Below are 14,713 nucleotides of genomic sequence, written 5' to 3'. Positions count from 1 at the left end.
AGTGTGAGCACTAGAACTGGGTGTAGTGGTGTGAGCACTAGAACTGGGTGTAGTAATGTGAGCACTAGAACTGGGTGTAGTAGTGTGAGCACTAGAACTGGGTGTAGTAATGTGAGCACTAGAACTGGGTGTAGTAATGTGAGCACTAGAACTGGGTGTAGTAATGTGAGCACTAGAACTGGGTGTAGTAATGTGAGCACTAGAACTGGGTGTAGTAATGTGAGCACTAGAACTGGGTGTAGTAATGTGAGCACTAGAACTGGGTGTAGTAATGTGAGCACTAGAACTGGGTGTAGTAATGTGAGCACTAGAACTGGGTGTAGTAGTGTGAGCACTAGAACTGGGTGTAGTAGTGTGAGCACTAGAACTGGGTGTAGTAATGTGAGCACTAGAACTGGGTGTAGTAATGTGAGCACTAGAACTGGGTGTAGTAATGTGAGCACTAGAACTGGGTGTAGTAGTGTGAGCACTAGAACTGGGTGTAGTAATGTGAGCACTAGAACTGGGTGTAGTAATGTGAGCACTAGAACTGGGTGTAGTAATGTGAGCACTAGAACTGGGTGTAGTAGTGTGAGCACTAGAACTGGGTGTAGTAATGTGAGCACTAGAACTGGGTGTAGTAATGTGAGCACTAGAACTGGGTGTAGTAATGTGAGCACTAGAACTGGGTGTAGTAATGTGAGCACTAGAACTGGGTGTAGTAGTGTGAGCACTAGAACTGGGTGTAGTAATGTGAGCACTAGAACTGGGTGTAGTAATGTGAGCACTAGAACTGGGTGTAGTAGTGTGAGCACTAGAACTGGGTGTAGTAATGTGAGCACTAGAACTGGGTGTAGTAGTGTGAGCACTAGAACTGGGTGTAGTAATGTGAGCACTAGAACTGGGTGTAGTAGTGTGAGCACTAGAACTGGGTGTAGTGGTGTGAGCACTAGAACTGGGTGTAGTAATGTGAGCACTAGAACTGGGTGTAGTAGTGTGAGCACTAGAACTGGGTGTAGTAATGTGAGCACTAGAACTGGGTGTAGTAATGTGAGCACTAGAACTGGGTGTAGTAATGTGAGCACTAGAACTGGGTGTAGTAATGTGAGCACTAGAACTGGGTGTAGTAATGTGAGCACTAGAACTGGGTGTAGTAATGTGAGCACTAGAACTGGGTGTAGTAATGTGAGCACTAGAACTGGGTGTAGTAATGTGAGCACTAGAACTGGGTGTAGTAGTGTGAGCACTAGAACTGGGTGTAGTAGTGTGAGCACTAGAACTGGGTGTAGTAATGTGAGCACTAGAACTGGGTGTAGTAATGTGAGCACTAGAACTGGGTGTAGTAATGTGAGCACTAGAACTGGGTGTAGTAGTGTGAGCACTAGAACTGGGTGTAGTAATGTGAGCACTAGAACTGGGTGTAGTAATGTGAGCACTAGAACTGGGTGTAGTAATGTGAGCACTAGAACTGGGTGTAGTAGTGTGAGCACTAGAACTGGGTGTAGTAATGTGAGCACTAGAACTGGGTGTAGTAATGTGAGCACTAGAACTGGGTGTAGTAATGTGAGCACTAGAACTGGGTGTAGTAATGTGAGCACTAGAACTGGGTGTAGTAGTGTGAGCACTAGAACTGGGTGTAGTAATGTGAGCACTAGAACTGGGTGTAGTAGTGTGAGCACTAGAACTGGGTGTAGTACGCACAAATGGGCCAATTACTTTTAATGTATTTGTATTTTGTGCTTAATGTTTTTCACTTTCCTCAACTTTTCCTTAAAAGCCTGACCAGGGACTAGGGTTGCAAATGAGCTTGTGGCTGGAAGTCTTCTGTACTTTGACATGTCTTACCTGTGAGCAGCAATGTTCCATTGTACTGTCCCTGTCTAATAAATACATCAATAGAATGAAAAATGAATGAACAGCCGCGTTAAAAGGGTAATAGTCATGAAAATGAGGACTTGCAACCCTCCTGTCATGCAAGAATAAGCAATAAGCATCAGGTGTGGCCCCACCTGTGGAAGTCGCACCAGTCACCGACATCACCATTCCTTTTCACCCTCAACAATAATGTTGATTTGACAATAAACGCCAGATCGTGCAAAGTCCTCATGTGCTTTCCTCCAATCCTCTTTCCTCAGTGGAGCACATGAATGGTTTCCCTCAGAGTCGTCTGTCTCCGCCAACTGCTGTCAACAACTCCTCCTCTCCTTCCTGACTGCTTCCTTTAACAAGGCGACAGGTGATTAGACAAACACTCTCAGCTGTGTCATCTACGCACCGGTCGCCAATCTCGAAGCCGGTTCTTCGCTGCAGGTCCGCAGGCCACGCCCAGCACACTGACTTTAAAAGTGAGGCCTCTGCCTTTGAGAAGCTGCTGTTTGACGGGAAGACAAAGATGCATTTCCTCTTCTGGCTTTCTTGGGCAGGTATTCATTGGCAGCTTCTATTTGTTGGCCTTCTTTCTTCTCATTGTCTCCCCCTTCTCTTGCCGTGGAGGTGTCTGCTGGAGCTTTGCAGTGCATCAGTCTCCTCCCCAGCTGATCGCAAAATGTGCGGACAGCGTGGAGATTGTCTGCAGCCACAACAACTCCGACTACCGAACCATGTTCTGGTACCGGCTCTCTCCTTCGGACACACACTTGACCTTCCTTGGCGTGTTGTACAGTAACTACACCAGCCTGGAGCGGCCCTACAGAGAAGATTTTACTATGTCGGGAGATTTGCGGGGGAACGCGGCCAAGAACACCTCGCTTCTGGTCCAGCGTCTGCGAGCGGAGCACAGTGCTGTGTACTACTGTGCAGCCACGGACACACACTCACACAAACATGCTTACAACTTGACAAAAAGTCAACACAATCTTTGATCTGATGGTGGTTTTCAGGCAGCTGTCTCCGGAGTCACTGCGTGTGCACTCATGTCCTCAACAAGGGCGTCTTTGGGAAATAAAACTGTTTCTGCTCTCATTAGCACCTCTTCCTCTGCTGGAACTTTATCAGGAATTTGCCCCTGTGTTTCCACCAGGCTCGGTGGGACTTTTGGTACTTTTGAGGGGATAAAACATGTGTTGAAGTCTTCCTCCCGTGAGTTCAAAAATCACTCCACGTAAGCGGCATGGCCGGAAACCAACATTGAATGACCGTGATCTTCTATCTGTATCAAAAATCGAGATCTATCTTTAAAGGATATCACCACATGGGCTCAAGAACACTTCAGAAAACCACTGTCACTAAATTTGTAAGTGCAAGTTAAAGCTCTACTATACGAAGCGAAAGCCATTTATCAACAACATCCAGAAACGCCGCCGGCTTCTCTGGGCCCGAGCTCATCTAAGATGGACTGATGCAAAGTGGAAAAGTGTTCTGTGGTCTGACGAGTCCACATTTCAAATAGCTTTTGGAAATATTCCACACGGTGTCATCCGGACCAAAGGGGAAGCAAACCATCCACGCAAAGTGTAAAAGTCAGCATGTGTGATGGTATGGGGGTGCATTAGTGCCCAAGGCATGGGTAACTTACACATGTGTGATGGTATGGGGGTGTATTAGTGAACAAGACATGGGTAACTTACACATGTGTGATGGTATGGGGGTGTATTAGTGAACAAGACATGGGTAACTTACACATGTGTGATGGTATGGGGGTGTATTAGTGAACAAGACATGGGTAACTTACACATGTGTGATGGTATGGGGGTGTATTAGTGCCCAAGGCATGGGTAACTTACACATGTGTGATGGTATGGGGGTGTATTAGTGAACAAGACATGGGTAACTTACACATGTGTGATGGTATGGGGGTGTATTAGTGAACAAGACATGGGTAACTTACACATGTGTGATGGTATGGGGGTGTATTAGTGAACAAGACATGGGTAACTTACACATGTGTGATGGTATGGGGGTGTATTAGTGAACAAGACATGGGTAACTTACACATGTGTGATGGTATGGGGGTGTATTAGTGAACAAGACATGGGTAACTTACACATGTGTGATGGTATGGGGGTGTATTAGTGAACAAGACATGGGTAACTTACACATGTGTGATGGTATGGGGGTGTATTAGTGAACAAGACATGGGTAACTTACACATGTGTGATGGTATGGGGGTGTATTAGTGCCCAAGGCATGGGTAACTTACACATGTGTGATGGTATGGGGGTGTATTAGTGAACAAGACATGGGTAACTTACACATGTGTGACGGTATGGGGGTGTATTAGTGAACAAGACATGGGTAACTTACACATGTGTGATGGTATGGGGGTGTATTAGTGAACAAGACATGGGTGTGTATTAGTGCCCAAGGCATGGGTAACTTACACATGTGTGATGGTATGGGGGTGTATTAGTGCCCAAGGCATGGGTAACTTACACATGTGTGATGGTATGGGGGTGTATTAGTGAACAAGACATGGGTAACTTACACATGTGTGATGGTATGGGGGTGCATTAGTGCCCAAGACATGGGTAACTTACACATGTGTGATGGTATGGGGGTGTATTAGTGCCCAAGACATGGGTAACTTACACATGTGTGATGGTATGGGGGTGCATTAGTGCCCAAGGCATGGGTAACTTACACATGTGTGATGGTATGGGGGTGCATTAGTGCCCAAGGCATGGGTAACTTACACATGTGTGATGGTATGGGGGTGTATTAGTGAACAAGACATGGGTAACTTACACATGTGTGATGGTATGGGGGTGTATTAGTGAACAAGACATGGGTAACTTACACATGTGTGATGGTATGGGGGTGTATTAGTGAACAAGACATGGGTAACTTACACATGTGTGATGGTATGGGGGTGTATTAGTGAACAAGACATGGGTAACTTACACATGTGTGATGGTATGGGGGTGTATTAGTGAACAAGACATGGGTAACTTACACATGTGTGATGGTATGGGGGTGTATTAGTGAACAAGGCATGGGTAACTTACACATGTGTGATGGTATGGGGGTGTATTAGTGAACAAGACATGGGTAACTTACACATGTGTGATGGTATGGGGGTGTATTAGTGAACAAGACATGGGTAACTTACACATGTGTGATGGTATGGGGGTGTATTAGTGAACAAGACATGGGTAACTTACACATGTGTGATGGTATGGGGGTGTATTAGTGCCCAAGACATGGGTAACTTACACATGTGTGATGGTATGGGGGTGTATTAGTGCCCAAGGCATGGGTAACTTACACATGTGTGATGGTATGGGGGTGTATTAGTGAACAAGACATGGGTAACTTACACATGTGTGATGGTATGGGGGTGTATTAGTGAACAAGACATGGGTAACTTACACATGTGTGATGGTATGGGGGTGTATTAGTGCCCAAGACATGGGTAACTTACACATGTGTGATGGTATGGGGGTGTATTAGTGCCCAAGGCATGGGTAACTTACACATGTGTGATGGTATGGGGGTGCATTAGTGCCCAAGACATGGGTAACTTACACATCTGTGAAGGCACCATTAATGCTGAAAGGTACATACAGCTTGTGGAACAACATATGCTGCCATCTAAGCGCCGTCTTTTTCATGGACGCCCCTGCTTATTTCAGCAAGACAATGCCAAGCTACCTTCAGCATGTGTTACAACAGCGTGGCTTCGTAAAAAAAAGAGTGTGGGTTTTTTCCTGGCCCGCCTGCAGTCCAGACCTGTCTCCCATGGAAAATGTGTGGTGCATTATGAAGCGTAAAATAGGACAGCGGAGACCCCGGACTGTTGAAGGACTGAAGCTCTACATAAAACAAGAATGGGAAAGAATTCCACTTTCAAAGCTTCAACAATTAGTTTCCTCAGTTCCCAAACATTCATTGAGTGTTGTTAAAAGAAAAGGTGATGTAACACAGTGGTGAACATGCCCTTTCCCAACTACTTTGGCACGTGTTGCAGCCATGAACAATAAAGTTTATGAGTTTGAACATGAAATATGTTGTCTTTGTAGCATATTCAACTGAATATGGCTTGAAAAGGATTTGCAAATCATTGTATTCTGTTTATATTTACATCTAACACCATTTCCCAACTCATATGGAAACGGGGTTAGTACAAGGATGTTAGACTACCATGCCTTGTTACTGTAAAGGTGTATGCAGGGGGGTTTTGGATAGGAGTGAAAAGGTTTGCAGCATCCCCGCCTTTTCTTCCTGAGTTGAGTTTCTTTTCTTAGCGCCACACAAATAGCAGCCTGAGAGTGGAGATGCCAGCTGAGATATGGAGCTCCGTGGTGGGGGGTGAGAGTTCTGCTGGTGGGGGGGGAGTCAGAAGCAGAAAAAACTGGTGCAGGTTTTTGAGTGGGGCGTTCACACCGTGGGTACAGGGGGCCACGGTGATACAAGGCAACTGAGGGGCCGTACAAAAACCTCCTCCCATTAGATCCATGCCGGGAGGTGACAGGAGATCTTCTTCACAGCAGAAATGCCACTTGTCTTCACTCCCCTTGAGGAAGGAAGTCCTCACAAGTCCTTGTCCTGCTCGTCAGGACACATTCTGCTTTTTTAAAGACCTCTTGGGAGAAGGGATGAAGGATGGAGAAGTGAATAGTCTGGACTGTGGAGTCCCGCTGACAGAAGGATGAAGACCTTCTTAACTGGGACCACAGTGGACCAAAGGGAAGACAACCAGGGATTTGCTAGCACCACCAAGGGGTTTTCTGGCAAGGCAGGAGAAGTTTGGACCAATGTGGTTTTTATGTCGGCGTGTTGACTCTGTGCCACTTATGAAGCCTACTTTGGCCAGGGTACCAAACTGACCGTTCTTGGTGAGTAGAACTACAGTTTCTTGGGGAGGCCAAAGGGTTAGGGTTACTAGTTGCTAGTGCCAAAAGGGCTCCAACAGGCTGGAGTTGACGTTTTGGAGCAGGAACAAGGTTAACGTTTCTACCAGGTCAGACACCCGCCGTAGGAACTGTAGACCAGTCCAGAATCTTACAAGCAAATAGCTTTTTTGATCAAACTAAAGTTGGGAGTAATGCATGTAGTGGTTCTGGGTTGTTTTGGGTACCAGACACCTGCAACGTGTCTTCTTCTCAAGTCTACTTTGAGGTTAACAGTTCTAGGTAAGACACCAGAATTGGTCAATTTAAGGAGTTTAAAAGAAATTGTTATCTTATAAGAGTTGAAGATGGTGGGGTAGGAGGGTAAGTCACGCTGTTTGGTGCACGAGACAACTGCACTGTGGCTAGTTACGGCAAAGAAGCTTTCTTTGGTGCAGGAACACGACTAACGGTTCTAGGTAAGACACCAGAATAAGTCAATGCAAAGACTTTAAATGATTTCAGAGCCTGAATAGAAAATTAATTTAATGGAGTTAAAGTTGGAGAAAAAGGAGCTATGTAGTTTTCTACACGAGAAAACCGCACTGTGAGTACCTCTGCTGAAGCCTACTTTGGCCCAGGAACAAGACTAACAGTTCTAGGTAAGACACCAGAATAAGTCGATGTAAGGAATTGAAAAGATTCTGAGAAAACTGTTTCGAACTGGGATAAAGTTGGAGGATTGGAAAAAATAGAGTAGCAGATTTTGGTGAACAGGACACTGTGACTGGTTATAGCTCTGAAGTTTTTCTTTGGCCCAGGAACAAGACTAACAGTTCTAGGTAAGACACCAGAATAAGTCGATGTAAGGAATTGAAAAGATTCTGAGAAAACTGTTTCAAACGGAGATGAAGTTGGAGGATTGGAAAAAATTGAGTAGCAGATTTCCGTGAACAGGACACTGTGACTGGTTATAGCTCTGAATTTGTCTTTGGTGTGGGAACAAGACTAACAGTTCTAGGTAAGACACCAGAATAAGTCGATGTAAGGAATTGAAGAGATTGTAAGAAAACTTTGACACAGCGCGATAGTTATAGTAGCAGATGTTGATGTACGGGACCACAACACTGTGACTGGTTATGGTTCTGAAGTCTTCTTTGGCGCGGGAACAAGACTAACAGTTCTAGGTAAGACAGCATTTAAACCTTTAGAATACAACTACTTTGAATAACCCTAAAGTTGTAAAAATACTAGTCGCGTTGTTGCGGGTTGTTTTTAGGATCCGGGACAAGGCGACTGTGACATATGATCCTTCTTCTGAAGCCTTCTTTGACCTCCATCTAGTCCACTCACAACAGTCCAGGGTCAAACTACTTCTATATAAGAATCTGGTGTTCAAAAATGATTGCCTTCTTTGGGTTAGGAGACAAGTGCAGTGCGACTTTAGTTACTGTTCTTTACCCAAGGAAGGGTAAGACACCTTCTAAACTCAACCTTTTAGGTAAGAAAATTGGCAACAGAAATCCAAACATTGTTGACTCTTTAAGTGGTTTGTCATGTGACTGTGCACCTTTTCTTTACAGAATAACTTCTACACGCATAAAAGTCACCTTTGTGAAGTTGACTTGTGTAGCTTTTCACTTCTAAGCCGCCACGTCAACACATTTTGATTTTGAGCAGGCTGCTCTTGGAGCTTTTCAGCCCACCACCTCGTCCTTAGGATGGAATGTCAGTGCTAACTTCTTCCTCAAACTGTCGCAGATTTTTCTTTTTAATATTAAATTGTGTGAAAGCTCACTTGCTACGTCTGTGTTGGGAAGACAATTAGATGAATGGTCTTTGTTTGTTTTGAATCACCCTAAAAAACTAAATATGTGACTCCGACGGGCTGCAGAGGGTCTAAGACGAGGCTAAAACAACTTTATTGTAGTTTGATATATCACATGCATACTTAGCATGAATGAAATGTACGGACTTTACGATCATATCAAGTCCAAGTGGAGGTTTTATGCTATGCATTGTTTGCACGTAACAAACACGTACGTTCATTGACTACTTTACCGTGTTTAAATATTATGAACAACTATTTTTTTGACTTGATTGAGGACTACTTTGTCTTTGATTTGTAGGCAAACATACGGCGGGTTCAACAGATGTCGACAAAAGCCGTACATCAGGGTCACTGACTAACGCTCCTAAATCCTACCTGATTTTATTGAGGACTAACTCCTTCAGAATGATTGCCAAGACGAGTACATTACCTTTGTTGTCCTTCAAATAGTCTTGGACTGTGACAAAAAGACGTAGGCTAGGTTCTTCTTAAGTGGGCTTGGTCGACTGATTTATCTTTGATTTTGTATTCCACATCTCAAACGTCTTTTAGTACAAACCAAACAGTCCAGTTGTGATGGATTGACTGACCTGAGATGACAAAGACCTGATGAAGGACAACATCCATAGACATTTATCTTTCATGTTTCTAAAAACACCGACATTCAACTAATCAGAGACTAAATCATGGCAAATGTTAGGTTGACTGAAAAGTCTAAATCCTCACCGACAATTGAATTGTCTTCAAAAATACGTACCCCACTAGACTCCAAAGCAGCTCCGTTATTTGGAATCAACTAGTCTTTGATGGTTACCACAACTCCGTGTTTGGGTTCATCAAAGACTAACTTGTCTTGGATTTTTACAAAAACGTCATTGGTGACTGAATTGGGAAAACACGTTCATTGTCTTTGTTAGAAAAAATCTAAAAGTCAACTTAATTTCTTACAAAAAGAAAAATGTCAGGTTCATTCCAGAGAAAATCATCTTCAATGTTTAGAAAAACATTCAACTTAAAGACTAAATCACAGACAACGTTTACAAAACGATGAAGGTCTAAAATTGATTTCAGTTTTTACAAAAAAAGGAACATGTGTTTGATTTGAAATATTTGAAACAATTTACTTTCACTCCAGCATCTCCGCGACCCCAAAAGGGATATGTGGTAGGAAATGGATGGATAGAAGGAATTTTACTGATCAATTTTCATTGACAAACAGCTTTGGTGAAGACATCATAGACAACGTTTCCAGAAAGAATAGTTTTATGTTGGTTGAAAGTCTGAAATGAAGGTTATTGTTTGTGACAGAGACCTAGGTGAGGACTAAATAGTGGTAGTAAAATGTTCATGGGGTTAAAAAACACTTTCTTTTTATTGAAGGCTGTAAATTGTCTTTGGTGTTGAGGAAAGACTAACTTGTCTTGGATTTTTATAAAAACGTCATTGGCGACTGAATTGGGAAAACATGTTCTTTGTATTTGTTGAAAAAAACTAAAAGTCGATTTAAGTTCGTACCAGAAGACGTACGTTAGGTTCATTCCAGGGAAAATCATCTTCAATGTTTAGAAAAACATTCAACTTAAAGACTAAATCACAGACAACGTTTACAAATTGATGAAAGTCCAAAATTGATTTCAGTTTTTACAAAAACAGGAACAATTGTTGGATTTGAGATATTTGAAAGAAATGACTTTGACTGATGGCTTTTCATTGACAAACAGCTTTGGTGAAGACATCACGGACAACGTTTGCAGAAAGAACAGTTTTATGTTGGTCCAAAATGAAGGTTATGGTTTGTGACAGAGACCTAGGTGAGGACTAAATAGTGGTAGAAAAGTGTTGATGGGGTTATGGTTTGTGACAGAGACCTAGGTGAGGACTAAATAGTGGTAGAAAAGTGTTGATGGGGTTATGGTTTGTGACAGAGACCTAGGTGAGGACTAAATAGTGGTAGTAAACTGTTGATGGGGTTATGGTTTGTGACAGAGACCTAGGTGAGGACTAAATAGTGGTAGTAAACTGTTGATGGGGTTATGGTTTGTGACAGAGACCTAGGTGAGGACTAAATAGTGGTAGAAAAGTGTTGATGGAGTTATGGTTTGTGACAGAGACCTAGGTGAGGACTAAATAGTGGTAGTAAACTGTTGATGGGGTTATGGTTTGTGACAGAGACCTAGGTGAGGACTAAATAGTGGTAGTAAACTGTTGATGGGGTTATGGTTTGTGACAGAGACCTAGGTGAGGACTAAATAGTGGTAGAAAAGTGTTGATGGAGTTATGGTTTGTGACAGAGACCTAGGTGAGGACTAAATAGTGGTAGTAAACTGTTGATGGGGTTATGGTTTGTGACAGAGACCTAGGTGAGGACTAAATAGTGGTAGTAAACTGTTGATGGGGTTATGGTTTGTGACAGAGACCTAGGTGAGGACTAAATAGTGTTGATGGGGTTATGGTTTGTGACAGAGACCTAGGTGAGGACTAAATAGTGGTAGTAAACTGTTGATGGAGTTATGGTTTGTGACAGAGACCTAGGTGAGGACTAAATAGTGGTAGAAAAGTGTTGATGGGGTTGAAGAAGACTTCCTGTGGGTTTCTTGAAGGCTGTCAATTGTCTTTGGTGTGGAGGAAAAGGTAAGTTTGGCGAATCCTTCTTTGTCCCCACAGAAGCTGAGCGAGTTCCGACGCCCCCCAAGGTGACCTTGCTGAAACCTTGGGCAGAGGAGTGCGGCCAGCAGGGGAAGAAGAAGAAGAAGAAGAAGAAGACTTTGGTGTGCGTGGCCACGGGCTTCTACCCAGACCACGTCAGCGTGGTGTGGCAGGTCAACCAGGTGCAGGAGGACACAGGTGTGGCCACGGACGGGCGGGCCCTGCGAAGCGGGGACTACTACAACATCAGCAGCAGGCTGAGGGTCCCGAGCAGCCGCTGGTTGGACTCCCAAACCACCTTCAAGTGCGTGGTCCACTTCTTCGACGGGAAGGAAAGAGTGGAGTATGCGGCGGAGGTGAGAGGAGAAAAAGGTGAGTTCCACTTCCAGGTGAAGAAGGCTCCTTCCTCACCTCAACTTCTTCTCCTTGCTGGCAGGCGGGGAGCAGGAAGACGCCATGACGCGAGGTCTGTCCACGCCCAGCTTTTGCCACGCTAACGCTAGCGCTGCTAAACCTTCTCATCCCGCTGCAGACAACTTCCTGAAGATCTGGCAGAGCGCCAAACTCTCCTACGCCGTCCTCATCGCCAAGAGCTGCGTCTACGCCGCCTTCCTACTCTTCCTGCTCTGCAGGCTGACGGTTGGTTGCTTGCCTACACTTGCTTGCTTGCCTGGTTAGCAATGAAGGCTCAACATCTTTAAAGTCTTTCAAGTAGAACAAGTGAAGTGTTGATGGTAACCAATGGCAACAACAAAACAGACCAATCAAAGCTGACTCTTTTAACTGTCATTCAAGTGTAAAAGGAAGTGAACCACTGTTAGCTTGAAAATGTAAACAAAGATAAAAAACATATAAAAGTGTAAACCAAGTTATAATTGCCGTTAACGTTGAAAAGTAAAGAACAATAAAAGAGTTGTATTGTTCACGTGTGATGTTTTGTTTCTTGCAGGTCTCCTCGGGGAAAAGTGACTAACTTCCATTGTTGTCTTCTTCATTGTGTGCTTCATTATTGTCTTCTTCATTGTGTGCTTCATTATTGTCTTCTTCATTATTGTCTTCTTCATTGTGTGCTTCATTGTTGTCTTCTTCATTGTGTGCTTCATTATTGTCTTCTTCATTGTGTGCTTCATTATTGTCTTCTTCATTATTGTCTTCTTCATTATTGTCTTCTTCATTGTGTGCTTCATTATTGTCTTTTTTCATTGTGTGCTTCATTATTGTCTTCTTCATTATTGTCTTATTCATTGTGTGCTTCATTATTGTCTTCTTCATTGTGTGCTTCATTATTGTCTTCTTCATTGTGTGCTTCATTATTGTCTTCTTCATTATTGTCTTATTCATTGTGTGCTTCATTATTGTCTTCTTCATTGTGTGCTTCATTATTGTCTTCTTCATTGTGTGCTTCATTATTGTCTTCTTCATTGTGTGCTTCATTATTGTGTGCTTCATTATTGTCTTCTTCATTGTGTGCTTCATTATTGTCTTCTTCATTGTGTGCTTCATTATTGTGTGCTTCATTATTGTCTTCTTCATTGTGTGCTTCATTATTGTCTTCTTCATTGTGTGCTTCATTATTGTGTGCTTCATTATTGTGTGCTTCATTATTGTCTTCTTCATTGTGTGCTTCATTATTGTGTTGTTCATTGGTTGCTTCATTATTGTGTTGTTCATTATTGTCTTCTTCATTGTGTGCTTCATTGTTGTCTTCTTCATTGTGTGCTTCATTATTGTCTTCTTCATTGTGTGCTTCATTATTGTCTTCTTCATTATTGTCTTCTTCATTATTGTCTTCTTCATTGTGTGCTTCATTATTGTCTTTTTTCATTGTGTGCTTCATTATTGTCTTCTTCATTATTGTCTTATTCATTGTGTGCTTCATTATTGTCTTCTTCATTGTGTGCTTCATTATTGTCTTCTTCATTGTGTGCTTCATTATTGTCTTCTTCATTGTGTGCTTCATTATTGTGTGCTTCATTATTGTCTTCTTCATTGTGTGCTTCATTATTGTGTGCTTCATTATTGTCTTCTTCATTGTGTGCTTCATTATTGTCTTCTTCATTGTGTGCTTCATTATTGTCTTCTTCATTGTGTGCTTCATTATTGTCTTCTTCATTGTGTGCTTCATTATTGTGTGCTTCATTGTCTTCTTCATTGTGTGCTTCATTATTGTGTTGTTCATTGTGTGCTTCATTATTGTGTTGTTCATTGTGTGCTTCATTGTTGTGTTGTTCATTGTGTGCTTCATTGTTGTGTTGTTCATTGTGTGCTTCATTATTGTGTTGTTCATTGTGTGCTTCATTGTTGTCTTCTTCATTGTGTGCTTCATTATTGTCCTGCGTCTTCCTAAGTGCTTTTCACAATAAAAGTCTCATCCAAATAACTTTGCTTTGGTTCAATGGACAAAACCTGATTTCCTAAATGCTGGTGAGATAATAATGTGAGTTGTTTACATGATCTTCATATTTGCAATACAGCTGTTACTATTTGATGATTATTTTGTTACCAGTGGAATATTGAGCAGAGATGGTGTAAGTTAGACATGAATAATGTTAGTGTGGTCACTGTATCATTAGTCTCTGCACACATTACAGTAAATAATGTACTATACAGTAAATAATGTACTATACAAAGTCTTTTCAATAAAACATTGAGAAATATGTCACTTTTACAAGATACAGTAGAGTGCATGAAACGTGAACTATGAGTTATATAAATATTTCAAAGGATTGAATTACTGTAGATATTTTTCTATTTCTATGTGGAATTGTTATTTACATTTACCAACTACTTTAGTATAAATAACAGCATGTACATATGACAATATTTTTTTTTTTTTTGTATTTTGCTCTTGTTTGCCTGCATGAATATATTCCTTTATGACAATGGAAATTACATTTAGCCAAATGATAATTAAACATATGTAACACAGGGTTGAAATAATGTACAAAATACCTCAACGTGAATAATTATTTTTTTAAACTTTGAAAAAAATATTAAAAGTTGAAGAAATGTAGTTACATATATATATATATATATATATATATATATATATATATATATATATATATATATATATATACATACATACATATATATACACACACATATATATATATATATATATATATATATATATATATATATATATATATATATGTATACACGTGTGTACGTGTGTTTGTAGACGTGTGTGTGTGTATATATATATATATATATATATATACATATATATATATATATATATATATATATACAAACCCCGTTTCCATATGAGTTGGGAAATGGTGTTAGATGTAAATATAAACAGAATACAATGATTTGCAAATCCTTTTCAAGCCATATTCAGTTGAATATGCTACAAAGACAACATATTTCATGTTCAAACTCATAAACTTTATTTTCTTTTTGCAAATAATCATTAACTTTAGAATTTGTTTGATGCCAGCAAAACGTGACAAAGAAGTTGGGAAAGGTGGCAATAAATACTGAT

General features: G+C 41.4%; 1 gene segment (V, D, J or C); it reads left to right on the top strand.

Moving 5' to 3' along the window:
- The window catches only part of LOC133541967 (T-cell receptor beta-1 chain C region-like), a 29,487-nt gene extending 15,884 nt beyond the window's left edge, over positions 1–13,603 (top strand). Inside the window, 6 exon segments of the C gene segment in view lie at positions 6,717–6,752; positions 11,242–11,595; positions 11,660–11,689; positions 11,756–11,862; positions 12,173–12,258; positions 13,524–13,603. Coding sequence covers positions 6,717–6,752; positions 11,242–11,595; positions 11,660–11,689; positions 11,756–11,862; positions 12,173–12,196 — 551 coding nt within the window.
- The last annotated feature ends 1,110 nt before the right edge of the window (positions 13,604–14,713 follow it).

This window comes from Nerophis ophidion, linkage group LG24, assembly GCF_033978795.1.
Source record: "Nerophis ophidion isolate RoL-2023_Sa linkage group LG24, RoL_Noph_v1.0, whole genome shotgun sequence".
NCBI lineage: Eukaryota > Metazoa > Chordata > Actinopteri > Syngnathiformes > Syngnathidae > Nerophis > Nerophis ophidion.
Note: the sequence above shows the minus strand (reverse complement) of the source record. Positions and strands in the feature narration are given on the sequence as shown.